The 19076-nt window shown below is 41.6% G+C and overlaps 1 protein-coding gene across 5 annotated transcripts in view; it reads left to right on the top strand.

Annotated features, from left to right (window-relative positions):
* The window catches only part of TAF1 (TATA-box binding protein associated factor 1), a 596267-nt gene that overhangs the window by 104437 nt on the left and 472754 nt on the right, over positions 1–19076 (top strand). For 4 of the 5 annotated variants that reach the window (XM_033945528.1, XM_033945529.1, XM_033945526.1 and 1 more), the window contains exons 7-8: positions 16004–16225; positions 16438–16639. In XM_033945528.1, coding sequence (XP_033801419.1) covers positions 16004–16225; positions 16438–16639 — 424 coding nt within the window. Of the gene's footprint in view, positions 1–15047; positions 15179–16003; positions 16226–16437; positions 16640–19076 lie in introns of those variants that run through there. The other variant, XM_033945530.1, reaches the window with a different exon arrangement.

The following is a 19076-nucleotide window of genomic DNA, read 5'->3' as shown; positions in this document are numbered from 1 at the left end:
ATATTTAAATTATGAGGAACAACATTGCGTATTTTTGCTGAATTGTGTGACACCATTTGGGCTGAACATGAAGATTGAAAATGCCTGGTTAGCCCTGGACAGATGATTTGAACAGCCAGGAGCCTGTCCTGGCCATTTAAATCATTTTGAATATCTAGTCCAATGATAACAGAATTAGGGTGATTATAGAAACATAGAACTTTGTTGATCACTAAAAACAGTGGAGACTAAGGGTCTATCAAGCTCAGCATCCTGTCTTTGACACTGGCCAGTCTTGGTCTTTGGAACTGCCCATTGTGTCAGAAGCAATAGGGATTAAGTGACTTGCCCAGGGTCACAAGGAGTGTAGTGTAGCTCTAACCACTGGATTTAGAAGTTGGCTTCTTTTGGGATCTTTAACTCATCATCGCTAGGACTCGAATCTGAGTCCGTGGCACCTAACAGAATGGAATTAGTATGGCAAAGTAATGAAGAATGGTCCAGCAGCCCCCACCCTCCCTCCACCTCACCTTATATTCGTTCCGAGTTTGCCGGCTTCCTTTTTCCCTAGCCGCACGCGTTCAAAAAGCCGTGCATTTAGCCAGCTCCCTCCCTCCACCTCACCTTAAATTTCGAGTTTTCCGGCTTCCTTTTTTCCGAGCCGCACGTGTTCAAAAATCCGTGCACGCGCGGCTGCGCGAGTCAATCAAACTTCTCCTCTCCTGCAACTTCCTGTTTCCGGTTGCGTCAGAGGAGAAGATTGATTGACTCGCGCAGCCGCGCGTGCACGGATTTTTGAACACGTGTGGCTCGGAAAAAAGGAAGCCGGAAAACTCGAAATTTAAGGTGAGGTGGAGGGAGGGAGCTGGCTAAATGCTACGGGCGGGCGGGCGGTGGCTGCGGGGACCGCGCGATCCTTGATACCTCACTGCGGAGACAAGACCATTCACCGCCCCGCGGGCGGTGAATGGCCTTGTCCCCGTCGCCGCAGCGACTGCTAGTTTTCTTCCCCGTTTTCGGCGGGTGACCCGCGGCTAAAATGCGGTGGCCGCGGGTAAACCGCCACCGTGTCATTCTCTACATTGTATTAAAGGATTATTTGATTCATTCTCATTTGTATGGAAAGAAGATGGAATAAAATATTTAGGTATTAGAATAAAAAACACACTAGAAGACACAGTCAAGGAAAATTAAAAATTTTTATTAAAAAAGGTTACAGAAATGTGCGAGCAATGGAATCCTCTACATCTTTCTTGGTGGGGTAGAGTCCAAACTATTAAAATGATGATATTGCCTGTGGTCTGTTATCAAATGAATATGATAACAGTTTTTTTTCAGGGGTCCTTTTATAAAAAACTAAATAGTATTCTTACAAAACTTGTTTGGCTGGGTAAAATGCCTAGAATTGCCTTAGTATCTTTACAAAAATCAATTATGGAGGGTGGGGTAAATTTTCCAAACTTTTATAGGTATCATCAAGCCTATATTTTACGCCAGGGTATGTATTGGGTCCTCCCAGATCTCATGGAAAACATCCCAGACTGGCTGTATTTAGAATGGCGACTTATGTTTCCTTTACATCTTTCTCATGTTCTCGGTATAAAAATGCCTAGAATATATAAGGAGAATAGAATTTTGATGGATACATGGAAAACATTGTTATGTCAGTAACTTATCACCTAATCCAATACACAAATCAACAAATCAATCTATTTGGCTAAACTCCAAGATTCAAATTGGCAGTTTTAAAATCGTATGGAAGCATTGGATTATTGCAGGTATAAGAACTTTAAATGATGTTATTTCAAATGGTAAACTGCTTGATTTTTCACAGTTGCAACATAAATATGGTCTAAACAAGTCTCAAAGTTTTAAATCGTTGCAGCTGAAGCAGGCTATTCAGGAGTGGTTCCCTGAATGGAAAAATCTTAGTAATCAATATAGTCTGGAATTCTTATGCTCTCAGGCAGATTTCTTGGGACACCAGGCCGCACAGTGGTATAAATTGATATCTGGATTCATGAATAAAAAACCAAAGACTGGTCTTAGAGACATTTGGAGCATTGAGATTAAGCGTCAGATTTCTGCATCTCAATGGCCACGAATTTGGTCTTGGAGAATGAGATGTACAGTGTCTGCATCTATGGGACAAACTTGATTCTTTCTGTTGCATAGAGCATTTTGGACCCCAGTTAGATTACAAAAGTTGGATTGCTCTAGGTTTAATAGATGCTGGCACTATAATCTGGAAGCAGGGACTCTAGATCATTTAATATATTTTTGTCCCTGTATCATGGCCTTTTGGAAATCAATTTGGTCTCAAGTTAATTGTTTATTAGAAAACCATGTAGTTTTATCATATGATACAATTCTATTTGGGATGTCCATGAGAACAAAAAGTCAAATTTCATCTAGTAATAATAAACTTTTATTAATAATGACAGGAGTTGCCATTCAACATATCACCAGAAATTGGAAAGATTACATCAGACTCAATTACACTTTCTGGTGGAATTTGTTATGTCATATATTGCCATACAAAAAGGGAATTATAATAATTTTAAAAAGATTTGGGGGCCATTGATAACATATTGTAATGATTAGACACCTTTTTACACTAAAAGTATAATTATAACTATGGGAAAGGGGGGATATATAGCTATATTATTGGTTTAATTAATATTTTTGATTATATTATATATAAGATGTTTGATTTATAATATTTGTAGAAAGGGAGGGTGGGGAAGAGGCTTAATTTATGTATTGAAGATGATTTTAGAAAAGAAATTCAAGTGATATATATGATTAATTTGATGTAATATTGTGCACTTGTTGTAAGATTGAAAAATGAATAAAGAATTGGAAAAAAAAAAAAAAAAATTATACAGGAGATTAAAACAGAAACTATATCTTTTAGACCAGAATTTTATCTTTTATGATTATTTGAAAAAGAAGGATCATTAGTAAATTTCTGAACTAAATATGTCTTCAGTATTTTACAAAAAGTGGATAGATGAGAGAGAAACTAAACTAAAAACTTAGCTTTATATACCGGATCATCGCCAAACAAGGAGCTCAATTTGGTTAATAGTATTAAAAAAAAGAACAATATGAAAGGAAGAGAAAAAGAGCCAATGAATGAGAGAAGAGAAAACTAGGAAAGATTTCTAAGGTGGTTAGAAAACAAAGTAATTTTTACAGCTTTACGAAAAAATTGAAAGGAACTAGAGACCCTTAGAATATGGGGAATTCAATTCCATAATTCTGTAAGTTTGAAAGTAAAGGATTGGCTGAGGTTCCTAGTTGATTTTTTCCCCTTAACTGATAGAAAGGAGAGCTTGTGTGTTGTTGGGTACTTCGTGCAGGACAGGATCTATAAGCATTCCAAGATAAAGGGACAAGAGGAGCAAAGATACCATTAAGGATCTTGAAGGCAATACAGACATGAATCCTGCAATAGACAGGAAGCCAGTGAAGTTTTAGGAGCAATGGAGACACATGATAGAATTATCTTTTCCAAAAATCAACTTAGCAGCAGTATTTTGTATTATTTGGAGTCTATGCAAGGAGGTCTTAGTTATGGTCAAATAGACTTCATTGCAGTAATCCAACCGGGCTAATATAATAGATTGGACCAAAACAGAAAAATGCTGCTGGTGAAAAAGGCCCCTAACTTTTCTCAACATATGAAGATTGAAAAGGCACTTTTTAACAAGGGAATTTATTTGGTCCTTGAAAGTAAGTGAAGAATCTATGAGAACGCCCAATATCTTAGAAGAGAATTCAATTTGTAAAGATATTCCGGAATCCAAGGTCAGAAAGGACGGAAGGCAATCCAATTTTGGACCCAACCATAAAAGCTTAGTTTTAGTGGCATTTAATTTCATTTGAACCGACATTGCTCAAGATTGAAGTTTGGAGATAAGAACATAAGAATTGCCGCTGCTGGGTCAGACCAGCGGTCCATTGTGCCCAGCAGTTCGCTCACGTGGCAGCCCTCTGGTCAAAGATCAGCGCCCTAACTGAGACTAGCCCTATCAGCGTACGTCCTTGTTCATCAGAAACTTGTCTAACTGTGTCTTGAATCCATGGAGGGTGTTTTCCCCTATGACAGACTCCGGAAGAGCGTTCCAGTTTTCTACCACTCTCTGGGTGAAGAAGAACTTCCTTACATTTGTACAGAATTTATCCCCTTACTGGGTCAGACCAATGGTCCATCAAGCCCAGTAGCCTGTTCTCACAATGGCCAATCCAGGTCACTAGTTCCTGGCCAAAACCCAAGGTGTAGCAATATTCCATGCTACACCAGTGGCTTCCCCCTTGTCTTTTTCAATAACAGACTATAGACTTTTCCTCCAGGAACTTGTCCAAACCTTTCTTAAAACCAGCTATGCTATCCGCTCTTACCACATTATGGTGTGGTTCCATCTGAAGAAAGAAATCACTAGGTCAAATACAACAACCAAGGTCCTAAATTTTAAAGGGACTAACTTTCAGTGCATGGGGGACTATGTCTACAAAGCACTGTAAAACCAGAGCACGACAGACAGTGTGGAGGTGCTATGGTCGGCTCTGAAATCAACCCTGCAAGAAGCAACCAACAAATACATAAAAACTGTGAGCAAACGGCACAGAAAAAACAGACTGAAGTGGTTCTCAGCAGAGATGTCAGAACTAGTAAAGCAAAAGAAAAAAGCATTTGTAACCTACAAACATTCGCAACGGCCGGAAACTAAAGAAACCTATCTGGCGAAATCTAGAAATGTTAAAACGGCAGTCAGGAAGGCCAAACTCCAGATGGAAGAAAATTTAGCAAGACATATTAAAAAGGGGGATAAATCCTTTTTTAAGTACGTTAGCGACAGGAAGAAGAACTCAAGCGGTATTGTGCGCCTAAGGAAACCTGATGGCAACTTCATTGACTCGGACGCAGACAAAGCAGAATTAATAATAATAATAATAATAATAACTTTATTCTTATATACCGCCAACAATCTTGCGACTTCTAGGCGGTTTACAATGAAGAGAAACTGTACAGACAGCGAATTACAGAGTATAGCATTGAACATCTAGTGATAGTAACAGGAGAGTTACAGGGTCTGTGTATTACACGGTTTCACAATGAGTAGCATTATACAGTCGACGATATTCAGAGCATAAGTAGGAGAAGAGAAAGGAGATTGCGCTTTGAGTTACAAGACTGCGAAGGTAAAAAAGATAACATAAGATGTTGATGAGAAGTAAGTTGTTAACTTGGTACATTTGAACGAAGGACGGGCACCAGTGGGAAAAACTGGTAACAAGTAAAGATAGAAATTTTGGCAGAAGAGGGTAGACGGACTCCTTGGGATGGGAGGAGGCTCCGATTTTAGGTGAGAAGTCTGGTTAGGTTATAAATTTCTTAAACAAGGTGGTTTTTAGTTCTTTCCTAAAGATACTATATGATTCTCTGGCGGCATCAGTGAAGTAGCCTGTCCAAGTTTGCAGTCTACCTGCTTGGAATTTGAATGTTCTATCAAAGAAGGTGCGATATCTACAGCCTATGATATTTGGGTAGGTAAAGAGGTTACGGTTTCTGGTAGGCCTAATAGAGGAGTGGAATTCGAAGTGAGGTAGTAGGTAGCTGGGGGCCAGTCCCCAGATTAGTTTATAGCAGAGGCAGGAGAATTTGAATAGAATTCGTGCTTCAATTGGTAACCAATGAAGGAGTTTGTAGAATGGACTAACATGATCGCTCTTCTTTAGTCCGAATATTAGACGGATGGCCGTATTTTGAACTATTCTCAGTTTTCTCACATTTTTTTTAGATATTCCCAAGTAGTCCAGGGTAGATAAAATCAGTGATTGTACCAATATTCTGAAGGATAGTGGGTCGAAGTATTTTTTTATGGTTTTCAGTTTCCAAAGGATGAAGAAGCATTTTTTAGTCACCGAGTTTATGTGCTCGGTCAGGGTCAGGTGGGTATCCAGGGTGACTCCCAGTATTTTTATGGTTTTTAGTATTGGGTGATCATGGCCGTTTACATATATTGTAGTTGCGGAGATTTTCTCGTTTGGGCTAGCAAGGAAAATCTTTGTCTTTTCTGAGTTTAATTTCAGTTTGAAGTTTAAAGTCCATTTTTCTATTTCAAGCATGATGGAGGAGATATGTTTTGAGTTGGTTGAGGTCACATTTGTTATTGGTATTAGTATGGAGATGTCGTCTGCGTATATATAATAAGTTAGGTTAAGCTTTTGTAAAAGGTGGCCTAGAGAAGAGATGTATATATTGAACAAGGTGGGAGATAGTGGGGATCCTTGTGGGACTCCTGAGGGGCTTTTCCAGGGTTCAGAGTAATTTCCTTCATGGACCACTTGATAAGATCGTTTGGTTAGGAAACCTTGGAACCAGGTCCACACTCTTCCTGATATTCCCATTTCGTCGAGGCACCTAAGCATAGTTTCGTGGTCCACGAGATCGAAGGCACTGCTGAAGTCTAACTGTAGGATCAAGGCGCTGGAACCTTGATTGAAAAGGTCATATAAGTGGTTAAGGAGAGAGCCTAGGACTGTCTCGGTGCTGAATCCTTTTCTGAATCCAGATTGGTGGTCATTTAGGAGAGAGTACTTATCTAAGTGATTTACTAATTCCAAGGTGACCAGCCCTTCCAGCATTTTGGTGAAAAAGGGGGTGCTCGCTATGGGTCTGTAGTTGGACGCCAGTGTGAGCGAGATCTTCTGGTCTTTGGGTATGGGTGTGATTAGGATGTGTCCCATATTTTCCAGGTAGGTTCCATTTTTGAGAGAGTAAGTTGCCCAGTTAAATAGGTCCCTCTTAAATTCTGGTATTGCATCTTGCATGATCTTAGACGGACATTCATCTAGTAGACAATTTGATTTGGAGTATTTGTTGAAGAGTGCAAGGAAGTTATTCCAATCTGGGGGCTCGAAGTGGTTCCAGCTCATATCGCCTTTGGATTCACTACTCTGCGTTTTGAGGTTGAATTCAAGATTGGGTGGAGGAGGGGGTATTGAGGCTCAGGTCAGTGATTTTTTTCCTAAAGTGGTTGGCTAGGGTGGAGACCTCTGGGATTTGATCGTGATGGTTCTGTAGTATCTGTGTGGTGTCTGTTATTTTGCTTACTAGTTTGAATAGTTCTCTACTGTTTGTATTGGTTGTTCCTATTTTCTGTGCATAACAGTTATAACGCTTTTCTTTGATCCGATTCTTGTAATTTTTCATTTTTTGTTTCCATTTAATTTTATCTTCCACTTTGTCTGTTTTTTGCCATACTCTTTCCAGTTTTCTGAGATCTTGTTTGAGGGCTAATAATTCGGCGTCATACCATTCTTTTGATGCCCTTGTGTTCTTTTTATTTGATTGAACAGGAGCTATTTGATTTAGTGTGTCTTTTGTGAATTTGTCCCATCTAGTGGGGAAGTCTTGCTCTTCCTCTATTTTGGGGTGTAGTTCATAATGGATCCAGAATTCTGTTGGATTGGTGATGTTTCTGCAGGTGACTGTTTTTTTTCAAACTGGTTTTGTTTATATGTTTTGCTGTTGAGTGTTTCTTTTGCCAACATAATTCAAAATTGAAAGTATAGTGATCTGACCATATGTTCTTAACCCATTTTCCTGCATGGTATTGTATTTTTTTTGCGTCGGGGTCTTTGTGGGAAAAAGTGACGATGTCCAGTTGGTGTCCCTTTTCATGTGTTTCCTCTTTGTCAGATAATCCAACATTTATCTCACCAATTTCCATATTTGGACTTCCTTTACAAGTGGTTCAAAAAACCAAAATTCTCGGAGTTATTCTGGATAACAAACTCTCCTTCCATGACCACATCAATAGCGTCATTAAATCTTCATTTTTCAGACTTAGACAAATACGATCAATCTCTAAATTATTCAATACTGATTCTATAAAGATACTCATTCATTCTCTCATTATATCCAAATTAGATTACTGCAATGCCCTGTTTAAAGGTATTGCCCAAAAGGAGATCAAGCGTTTGCAGATCATACAAAATACAGCTATCAGACTTATCACAAAAGCTAAAAAATTTGATCATATTACTCCTCTCCTCAAGAAGGCCCATTGGCTCCCTGTGGCCCACAGAATAATCTATAAGCTCTGCTTACTTACATTTAAATCCCTTCTATTTAAATCTCCGGCATTCATTTATAAATTACTAATTCCTTATTCTTCTATCAGAACTTTAAGATCAGACAAACAGCGCTTATTAACAATTCCCTCATTAAAAATAATTAATACACGTCGACAATATATCTTTTCAGTTACAGCGCCCCAAACCTGGAATTCTCTCCCCATCCATTTACGTGAAGAATCTAATTTGGACAAATTTAAAAGTAATCTTAAAACTTTTTTATTTAACGACGCTTTTATTATTTAATTTTATTCGGTTTTTCTTTTATATCTTTACAAGTTTCAGAATCGAATCATTTTATTGCTAGTATAATTTTCAATCTTTTCCCCTCTTATCCCACCCATATGTGTTTTCCCTTATTTGTTTTTTTTTTTTTTTTACTCTGCTCAAATATATTGTAATTTCTCCCCCTACTTACCCTAATGTTTCCAATTAGTCCAGTAATTTAATTGTTTTGTCTTGTTTGTTTGTTTTTTGTTAGTCTTTTTTATATATTGTAATTTTAAACATGTGTTAATCGCTTTGAAATTGATAAAGCGATCAATCAAATATATTATTAAACTTGGAAACTTGGAAACTTGGAATTTCAAAGCCCAGGGTATTTAGGAACAAGTCTATTTCTGTCACTTCCGGTTTTTCCTTTTTCTCTAGGTGAACATTTATGTCTCCCAGAAGTAAGTTGTATGGGCCTTTTATGGTATTGGATGAAAGGTATTCAAAGAATTCTTCTTTTGCACTTGACCATTTATGGGGGGGGATGTAGAATAGTGTGGCTATTAGAGATTCTTCCAGTTCGGGGTTGGTGATCTTGCAGGTGATGATTTCCAGATCTTCAGTGATTTTTGAGTCCATTCTGGTGAAGTCAAAGTAGCATTTAAGGATTATCGCTAGGCCCCCTCCTCTTTTCCAGCTTCTAGTTATTGGGACGATTTTATAGCCCTGCGGTAACATTTCCTTCATAATGACATCTATGTCTGAGATCATCCATGTTTCGGTTAGGAATATGATGCCCGGGTTTTTGTGTTCGATCCAGTCATGTATGATGTGTGCCTTATTTCTCACTGACCGGGCGTTGAGATAGTATCCTTTGAAATTCCTGTATTGTTTGGGGGTGGGGGTTTCAATATGTTTCAGTTGTTTTAAGTTTTTTTTTTTTTTTTGGTCTTGTTTCTGTGTTGTTTGGATGCTTTATATTTAGGGTTTACTGCGGGTATTTGAAAAGGACCGAGTTCTGAGCAGTTAAAAAGGGTTTGAGGAGAGGGAGTTGGCTTTGTCTGTTTGAGTGGCCTTTGCCAGGAGATGTGGATTGGGATTTGTTCAGGGGGTCTTTCGTCGTTACACTGGCATCTATAGTAAGTTAGGTAGATGATGCATAATACTATCTGTGTGGTATTTGATGCCCTCATTTTGGCTATGGGTGAAACAGATATCCAAGTTTCCAAGTTTATTGGTTTTTAATATCCCGACCATCAAACAATTGTCTGGCCGGTTTACAATAAAATTATAAAAAAAGCGTTAAATGTAGCAGTATGTGCAAAAAGATGTCTTAAGTTAAACATAAATGACAAAGACTTGACGAACTGGAGTGTGAGGGCAGTAAATGTGGAAGGGGAAAAAGTTACATTGTATAGATGAAAAGGAGAGAGTGGGGGGGAGGATTGAACAAAAGGGAGGGGAACATTAAGATAATGGAAGTTTGCTGGCCGAAGGAAGAGAGAGAAGATGCTTTTAGGTTTGATTAAAAGCATCTCGAAATAAGAAAGTCTTTAGATTGATCTTGAATTTGACTAGTTGTTGTTCGTCGCGGAGGTGTTGTGGAAGTGAGTTCCATAAGGTAGGGGCTGTTATAGCGAAGTTTGTTTTGCGAGTATAATAAAAATCTTTAAGAGATGGAATATAGAGAAGTTTTTGGCCTTGGTGATAGTAGAGACGCAGTACAAATATGAATATGAGACTGATTATAAAACTTTACAATAATAATAATGATAAAACTTCACAATATTCATGCAACTTCACGGTATTCATGCAGTGACAAGCAGGATCACAATATCGTGTATGTTCGTGTAGTCTTGCGCTCTCATCTAGTCAGGCAGTGCAGTTATAGACTTCACAGTATTTAGGCAATTATTAAACTTCACAATATTCAGGCAAAAATCATGCAGGTTCGCAGTAGCATGGAGGTTCGTGTAGTCATGCAGTTAAACCTAGCCAAGCAGTGTCATGTATGGTCATGTTAAGTCAGTATAAATTATTGAGGTTAATAGTTATTTGGTTATACTTATCGCTAGGAGACTTTTGAGGCTGTTGGGAGTCCTGCTGAGACTGGTTACTGTGGTGGCTGGTTACTGTGGTGGAGATTCACTAGTCACCCTGTGCTGCGTTGGGGCGCTTCCCGTGTCGGCGCTTCACAAAGGCGCTCACTAAGGCCCATGCGCCTTTGTCGGCACGCCGAACGGCTGCACGCCATTGGGGAGTCTTTTTTCAAGGCTCCCGAAGACAGTTTTCGGTCCGGGGGAGGGGCGGAGCAAGGGCTCCCACGCTCCTCTCCTGGGTGCTGGGCAGCTGAAAAAGACTGCACTTCGTTGGGGAGCCCTTTTTCAATGCTCCCGAAGACAGTTTTCGGTCCGGGGGAGGGGCGGAGCAAGGGCTCCCACGCTCCTCTCCTGGGTGCTGGGCAGCTGAAAAAGGCTGCACTTCGTTGGGGAGTCCTTTTTCAATGCTCCCGAAGACTGGTTTCGGTCCGGGAGAGGGGCGGAGCAAGGGCTCCCACGCTCCTCTCCTGGGTGCTGGGCAGCTGAAAAAGGCTGCACTTCGTTGGGGAGTCCTTTTTCAATGCTCCCGAAGGTTTCGGTCCGGGAGAGGGGCGGAGCAAGGGCTCCCACGCTCCTCTCCTGGGTGCTGGGCAGCTGAAAAAAAAATTACTTAATAACTACTTCTGCTCAGTCTTCACCTGCGAAGCGCCAGGATCCGGACCTCAGCCACAGACAAAAGGATGCTTGGAGGACCCATTCCGGGACTTTGCAATTACCGCGGGCAATATCTACCACGAACTATCAAAGCTAAAGGTGAACAAAGCCATGGGCCCAGATAATCTACACCCCAGAGTACTTCGGGAATTGAGAGATGTTCTGGCAGAACCGTTGGCTGAGCTTTTTAATCTTTCCCTAACAAAGGGAAAAGTTCCCTTGGACTGGAAAACTGCCAACGTTATCCTGCTCCACAAAAAGGGATGCAGGTCAGAGGCTGAAAATTACAGGCCAGTGAGTCTCACATCAATTGTATGTAAACTTATGGAAACGTTGATCAAAAACAGATTGGACAGGATTCTGGATGACGAAGGACTAAGGGATCCCCACCAGCATGGCTTTATGAAGGGAAAGTCTTGTCAATCCAATCTGATAAACTCCTTTGACTGGGTAACAAAGAAACTGGATAAGGGAGAGTCCCTGGACATCGTGTATTTAGACTTCAGTAAGGGTTTTGATAGTGTCCCACACCGTAGGTTACTGAACAAGATGAACGCGATGGGCCTAGGAGAAAAACTGACTGCATGGGTAGAAAACTGGCTTAGCGGTAGACTCCAAAGGGTAATGGTAAACGGTATTCCCTCAAAAACGTCAGAAGTGTCCAGTGGAGTACCACAGGGCTCAATCTTGGGCCCATTACTATTCAATATCTTTGTAAGGGATCTGCCTCAGGGACTTCGAGGTAAAATTACATTATTCGCCAATGACGCTAAACTATGCAACAGTGTAGGCAGCGCAGCAGAAACTGATAGCGCAATCATGCCCGGCGCTATGGAGCAGGACCTACTTTTACTAGAACAATGGTCCAGTATTTGGCAACTGAATTTTAATGCCAAAAAATGTAAGGTTATGCACCTTGGTAGCAGAAATCCATGCAGAACATACACCCTGAATGGTGAAAACCTAACCAGAACTGCAGCAGAACAGGACTTGGGAGTAATCATCTGGGAAGATATGAAAGCTGCGAATCAGGTGGAGAAGGCAACAGCAAAAGCTAGACAAATGCTGGGCTGCATCAGAAGGAGCTTTATCAGTTGTAAGCCTGAAGTGCTACTGCCGTTGTACAGATCAATGGTGAGACCTCACCTGGAGTACTGTGTTCAGTTTTGGAGGCCACATTATGAAAAGGATGTGAAGAGAATGGAGTTGATTCAGCGAATGGCCACTAGGATGGTCTCAGGATGAAAAAATCTCCCATATGGAGAACGTTTGAGCAGGCTGCACTTATATTCTCTCGAAGAGCGCAGGGAAAGGGGGGACATGATAGAAACATTCAAATACATCACGGGCTGTATTGATGTGGAGGAAGAAATATTTTGTCTTATGGGTCCCACGGTGACAAGAGGGCATCCGCTAAAACTCAGGGGGGCAAGGTTTCAGGGGGACACCAGGAAGTATTTCTTCACTGAAAGGTTAATTGATCGATGGTATGGTCTTCCATGTCAGGTAGTCAAGGCTAGAACCATGCTCGACTTCAAGGGACGATGGGACAGACAGGTGGGGTCGCTCCAAAGGAATGCTTAAAAGATGGAGGGAGTGAGGGTTCTTGAGTGGGCAGACTTGTTGGGTCGACGGCCCTTTTCTGCCGTCATACTCTATGTTTCTAATGCATTCCAAAGCTTAACTATTCTCTGAGTGACAAAAAATTTCCTCCTGTTAGTTTTAAAAGTATTTCCTTGTAACTTCATGAAGTGTCCCCTAGTCGTTGTAATTTTTGATGAAGCAAAAAGTCAATCCACTTGTACCCGTTCTAGTCCACTCAGGATTTTGTAGACTTCAATCATATCTCCCCTCAGCTGTCTCTTTTCCAAGCTGAAGAGCCCTAACCGTTTTATGTCTTTTAAGGAGGTGGAGTTGGAAAACATGATTGACAGTTTTCTGCAGATACAAGACCCTCTTGTTCAGGACTAGAGAATGACATGGTGGCTGTTACCGGCGGCTAGCCGCAGGTAACCTGCCGAAACGGTGACAAAAAAAAATATGGTTGCTGCAAGTATGGGGAAAAGGCCATTCACCGCCCCGTGGAGCGGTGAATGCCCTTGTCTCCGCAATTAAGGGGAGGAGCACGCGCAGCCACCAAACGCGCAGTGCAGCCGGGCATCTCCCTCTGTCCAGCCGGGCATCTCCCTCCCTCCCTTCCTCTTACCTTCATGGTGATTTCTACAAAGCTATTCTTTCTATTGCAGCCGGAGCCTTGAAGTCGCGTTGCGTGTGGCTGCCGGAAAGTCAGAGGAGAACTTTCTGGCATCCACATGTGATGTGACTTCAAGGCTCCAGCTGCAATAGAAAGAATAGCCTTGTAGAAATCACCACAAAGATAAGGGGAAAGGAGGTAGGGTGATGCTCAGCCGGCCGGCGGGAGGGTGCTGCTGGACCGCGTGAAGGCTGCTGAAGGGGGGTGGAGTGGAGAAGACGCTGAAGGGAACTGGGACAGAGAAAGAGGTGAGAAGACGTGGGAAATGGAGAAGAGAGAGTGGGGAGAAGATGCTGAAGGGAACTGGGGAAGAGAGAGAGGGGAGAAGATGCTTAAGGGAACGAACGACGGCCACGGCACTGATCTTCCAAAAAGGGAATTATGAAGGGATGAGACTCATGGTGGAGAAAAAGATTAAGAAGAGGATAAGCACTGTAAAAACCCTAGAGCAAGCATAGTCCCTTTTCAAGGACACAGTCACCGAGGCGCAAAATCTAAATATATGTATCAACAAGGGATCCAAGAGGAAAAAGAATAAGGAACCGGCGTGACTCACTATAGCGGTGAAGGAAGCGATCAGAGCCAAGAAGACTTCATTTAAGAAATGGAAAAGGTCAAAAACTGGAAAAAGCACAAACAGCATCAAAGCAGGTGCCATAAGGTAATAAGAGGGCCCAAAAAAGACTACGAGGAAAAAATAGCCAAGGAGGCAAAAAACTGCAATCCGTTCTTTCGATATATCGAGGGGAAACGACCCGCGAAGTAAGCGGTGGGGCCGTTGGATGACCATGGAATAAAAGGAGTGCTAAAGGAAGAAAAAGCCATCGCCGACAAACTGAACACATTTTTTGCATCTGTATTTACCGAAGAGGATATACACAACATACCGGAAGCCGACAGGCTATATGCAGGAAACGAAGATGGGAAACTTACTGTGTTGACAATCAGTCTAGAAGAGGTATGCAGACAGATTGATAGATTTAAAAATGTCTCTATCACATCTCCCTTCTCCCCCTTTCCGCCTTTAAGTCTGTCCCCATACGCCTTATCACGAAGATACACCTCAACTTGCTTTCTCAGTGGAAATGTTCCTATCTAACTTGGTTGGTCCTCCTTTGGTGATTTACATGGACTTGGCCTCATGGATTCGATGGTGACTTGTTTCCTTGTATTAGCTGGGTTTCATTTGGTTAGTGTTCAGCTAAAGTTAAGGTTCATTCTTATGATTCTTCAGATTTATTCTCTGTCTCCATACGAACCCAGCTTTCCTGGTGGTTCTTGTTTCTTATCTGTAGGCTTTCAAATTTTGCTGAGCTGCTCTAGGGATGGTGATCTCTTTTCCCTAAAGTGGGCTTGTTCACTTTTTTTGAATCAGTGCTTCTTCCACTTTTACTAGTCAGTGCTGTGGTGCCACCTCTTGTCCAGTGGTTCTGGCTTTCTCAGCATTATCTTGAATTTTCTGCTTCCAGGGAGGGTAGAGGGTATCCCCTCAGGACCTGTTATTAGATTATTACGTTTGTACTCTATTTCTCCTTTTATGCCCCTAGAATGTGCTCAGTGTCATCTTTGGGTCTGTGTTTAGATACTGACTGGCCTTCTACCTTACTGTCCTTCCTGAATTGTGTGGTGTAATCTCCTGCTGGTACCTGTGCTTCAGCTTCCCTTTTTTGCCCTCAGGCTTTTGGTTGGCACATCTGGCATCTTGGAATGAGCAATGTGGATGTATACCTGACGGGGCCTCCGCGTGTGCGGATCGCCGGACTTGATGGACCTAGGGTCTGTTCCGGAGATGGCACTTCTTATGTTCTTATGTTTTCTCCATGGGTAAAAGGTATAAGATTTGTTCTCTTAACAATTTTATATTTCAACCAATAAAATCTCAAACATTTGTTAGAAGTCATAGAATGGTCTCATAGAGGCTGTTGTTTGGGCTGTCTTAAAAAAAAGTGGGTTTTACCGTTGGTGAACAGTTTTAAGTGGTCAGAACGCATGGAACAGGTTATTAGTGAAAACTCACTTTGTTTAATGTACTCAGCTGTTGAGTCCTTATCTCAGAAAGATCAGGGATACATTAAAGCAGTGGTTCTAAACCCAGTTCTTTGGCTTGCCCAGCTAGTTAGATTTTCAAGATATCCACAGTGAATATGCATAAGAGAAATTTTGCAAATACTACCTCCTTGGCAAGCAAATCTATCTCATGAATATTCATTGTGGATATCATTTAAACCTGACTGGCTGGAGTTCTACCAGGGCAGTTATAGATCTCAGGAGGATTAAGAACTTGTCCCAGAGGTCTATTGCAGTAAAGCTATTCAGAATTTTCACTAGAATCTTGGCCAAAAGCTGAATCTCAACAGTTAATAGAGAATAGAGTGGTAAGAGGCACACTGCATTGGATCTTTACCTTCCTTCTGGATTACAATAATCCCAGTAACTCTCATTGTGTCAGCTATAGCACCCCTTTCAGCACTGATTTAAGACTGAACTAATGGTGCCACAATAATGTATGCATATTGTTTATAGAACCTGTAAAATCATCCAGTCCCGGTGATTTCCCCACTTCAAATTCTTAATAGTGGCCCTAACCACCACAGTCTCTCACTCTCTAATGGACATTATATTGTGCTAATTAAGTCCCTCTATGCTTTTTTTTCAGATAACTATGATGTCTCCTGTTGAGACTAAGTTCTCCTTGTCCACAGGAGAGACAGATAAAGTGGCAGAGACAAAGCCTAAAGTAGCTGAGTGGCGTTACGGGCCTGCACAGCTCTGGTATGATATGCTTGGTATTCCTGAAGATGGCAGTGATTTTGAATATGGCTTCAAGTTGAAGGAAAAGCAAGACAAACAAGACAGAGACAAATGTGAAGCGGAAAAGGTGAAGTGCAAATAACAAACATAATATTTTGTTTCTGTCTTGCTTTGGAAATGTTTCTGTGAGAACAGATGTTCTAAGTACAATGTGAAGGAGAAAATGTATAAGTTTCTGGCATCTTGCTCAGTTTATCAACATTGAGAAAAGAAAGAAGAGTTGTGATGATGTTTGCTAGGGAATGTTTGAGTTTTTACTTTCATGTTGTATTTTCTTAGGCTTCAGAGCTGCTAGAGGATTCGGATGCCCTGCTGGCAGATGAGCACTTCTTGATGGTCACACAACTTCAGTGGGAAGATGATGTCATTTGGAATGGGGAGGATGTGAAACACAAAGTAACTAAGACACAGAGGGCAAGTCTAGCAGGCTGGCTTCCATCTAGCATGACTAGAAATGCAACTGCTTACAATGCCCAGCAAGGTGGGAACATAGCATAAGCTTCATGTAGAGGATATTGTTGTCAATGATTCTCTGCTTCCAGATCTGGATTATGCACACAGTATACTGAGATCTGTCTCACTCTCAATCTGTAGAGAATATGGACCCTTAAGAATTTGTGCCCTGACTCCTCATGCATGAGTACCTGGCAGTCTTTTTCTCCAACATATAAAACCTACACAATAACAGCTGATAAGGATCACAAAGCTCATATTAATTTGTCTATTCCTGTTGCTGCTAATCTTAAACTTTATACCCATTTCCTACTTCCATAGATCCTCTAGATTGCAATGAAAGGAAAAATGATATTAGTAGATGATTTCAACATGCTGGATGTAGATTGGGATGTTCCTGTTGCAAGCTTATCTAGAAGTAAAGAGATCTTGGATTCTCTCCAGGGAAAACTGTTCCAGCAGCTGGTAATGGAGCCCGTATGAGATGAGGCCATATTGGACCTGATGTTCACAAATGGGGAGTGTTTCTGATGTTAGAGTAGATGATCATTTGGCATCTAGTGTTGTTCAAAATTAAGATGTGTTGAGAGGATTTATTCAGATTTGAAGATTTTAGATTTTGCCAAGATGTGTGAATACCTAAAGGAGCTACTAGCTGGACAGGAACAGCTTGGGGAAGTAGAAATACAATAGGCAACAAACCTTTTCGTTAGCAAACAGTAAATAAGAGGAAAAGAAGGCCGCTTTGGTTCACAAAAGAAGTAGCTGAAAAGGAAAAGTGGCTTCACAGAAAGAAGGTGGCAGGCTACAAAACCTGGAAAAGCTAAGAGAGGCTGGTAAAAGTAGTAGACAAGCCAAAGGTGCTAGTAGAAGAAGAAATAGCCCAAAAGGTACAATTCGGAGACAAGACATTCTTTAATATGTAAGTGATAGGAAGAAGTACAAAAGTAGTACTGTGAGGCTCCATGGCGAAGAAGAATGTAGAAGCTGATAAGGACAAATTAGAAATGCTCAACAAATCTGTATACTTTGCTTTTTTATGTCCATAGATGAGAGGCCCAAGAGTAGGACTACTGATAAGAATGAATGTGTAGTAGATCTTTATAAAATTTCAGAAGACTGTGTGTGAGGAATTATCTAAATTAAAGGTAGACAAAGCAATGGGGCTGGATGGCAAACATCTGAGGGTACTGAAGGAGCTCTGGGAGGCTCTAGCAGCTTTACTGTCTGACCTTTGCAATGTTTCTGTAGAGTCAGGAGTGGTCCCTGAGGACTGGAGAAGGGCAAATGCAGTCCCGCTCCACAAAAGCACGAGTAAGGAGGAGGCTGGGAACTAAAAGCTGGTTAGTCTTACCTCAGTGGTGAGTAAATTAATGGAAACACCTCTAAACAGAGGATAGAGAGGTTTGTGGAATCAAATGGACTGTGAGACCCAAGGCAGCAAGGTTTTATTAGAGGAAGGTCTTGTCGGACTGATCTGATTATTTTCTTTGACTGGGTGACCAAACAGCTGGATTTAAGAGGAACGCTAGATGTAGTCTACCATATTTATTGCTTCATAAGACACACTTTTTTATTCCCCCCAAAGTGGGTGGAAATGTCTGTGCGTCTTATGGAGCAAATATTGTGTCACAGACTGTGATGTGCAGTGTTCTTCAGCCCACCCAGCTGTCTGCCAGGGAAACTTACAGTATGTACTTTTTCTCACCTTTTTAAATCCTATTGCTCCAGCGGTTTATCGACAGAAGCGAGCTTTCCGCACTCATAGAAACATAGAAACATAGAAATAGACGGCAGATAAGGGCCACGGCCCATCCAGTCTGCCCACCTCAATGACCCTCCCCTACCTTTCTCTGTGAAGAGAACCCACATGTCGATCCCATTTTGTCTTAAAATCGGGCACGCTGCTGGCCTCAATCACCTGAAGTGGAAGGCTATTCCAGCGATCCACCACTCTCTCGGTGAAAAAGTACTTTCTGGTGTCACCATGCAGCTTACCTCCCCTGAGTTTCCATGGATGCCCTCTTGTAGCCGTGGGACCTTTGAAAAAGAAGATATCTTCTTCCACCTCGATACGGCCCGTGAGATATTTGAACGTCTCGATCATGTCTCCCCTCTCTCTGCGTTCCTCGAGAGAGTATAGCCGCAACCTATCCAGCCGTTCCTCGTACGGGAGATCCTTGAGTCCCGAGACCATCCGGGTGGCCATTCGCTGGACCGACTCCAGTCTCAGCACATCTTTGCGGTAATGAGGCCTCCAGAATTGCACACAGTATTCCAGATGGGGTCTCACCATGGATCTATACAATGGCATAATGACTTCAGGCTTATGATTGACGAAACCCCTACGTATACACCCTATGATTTGTCTAGCCTTAGATGAAGCCTGTTCCACTTGATTGGCAGTCTTCATATCTTCACTGATGATCACCCCTAAGTCCCGTTCTGCTACAGTCCTTGCTAGG

Source organism: Geotrypetes seraphini, chromosome 5, assembly GCF_902459505.1.
Source record: "Geotrypetes seraphini chromosome 5, aGeoSer1.1, whole genome shotgun sequence".
NCBI lineage: Eukaryota > Metazoa > Chordata > Amphibia > Gymnophiona > Dermophiidae > Geotrypetes > Geotrypetes seraphini.
This window is presented reverse-complemented; position numbering and strand designations above follow the sequence as displayed.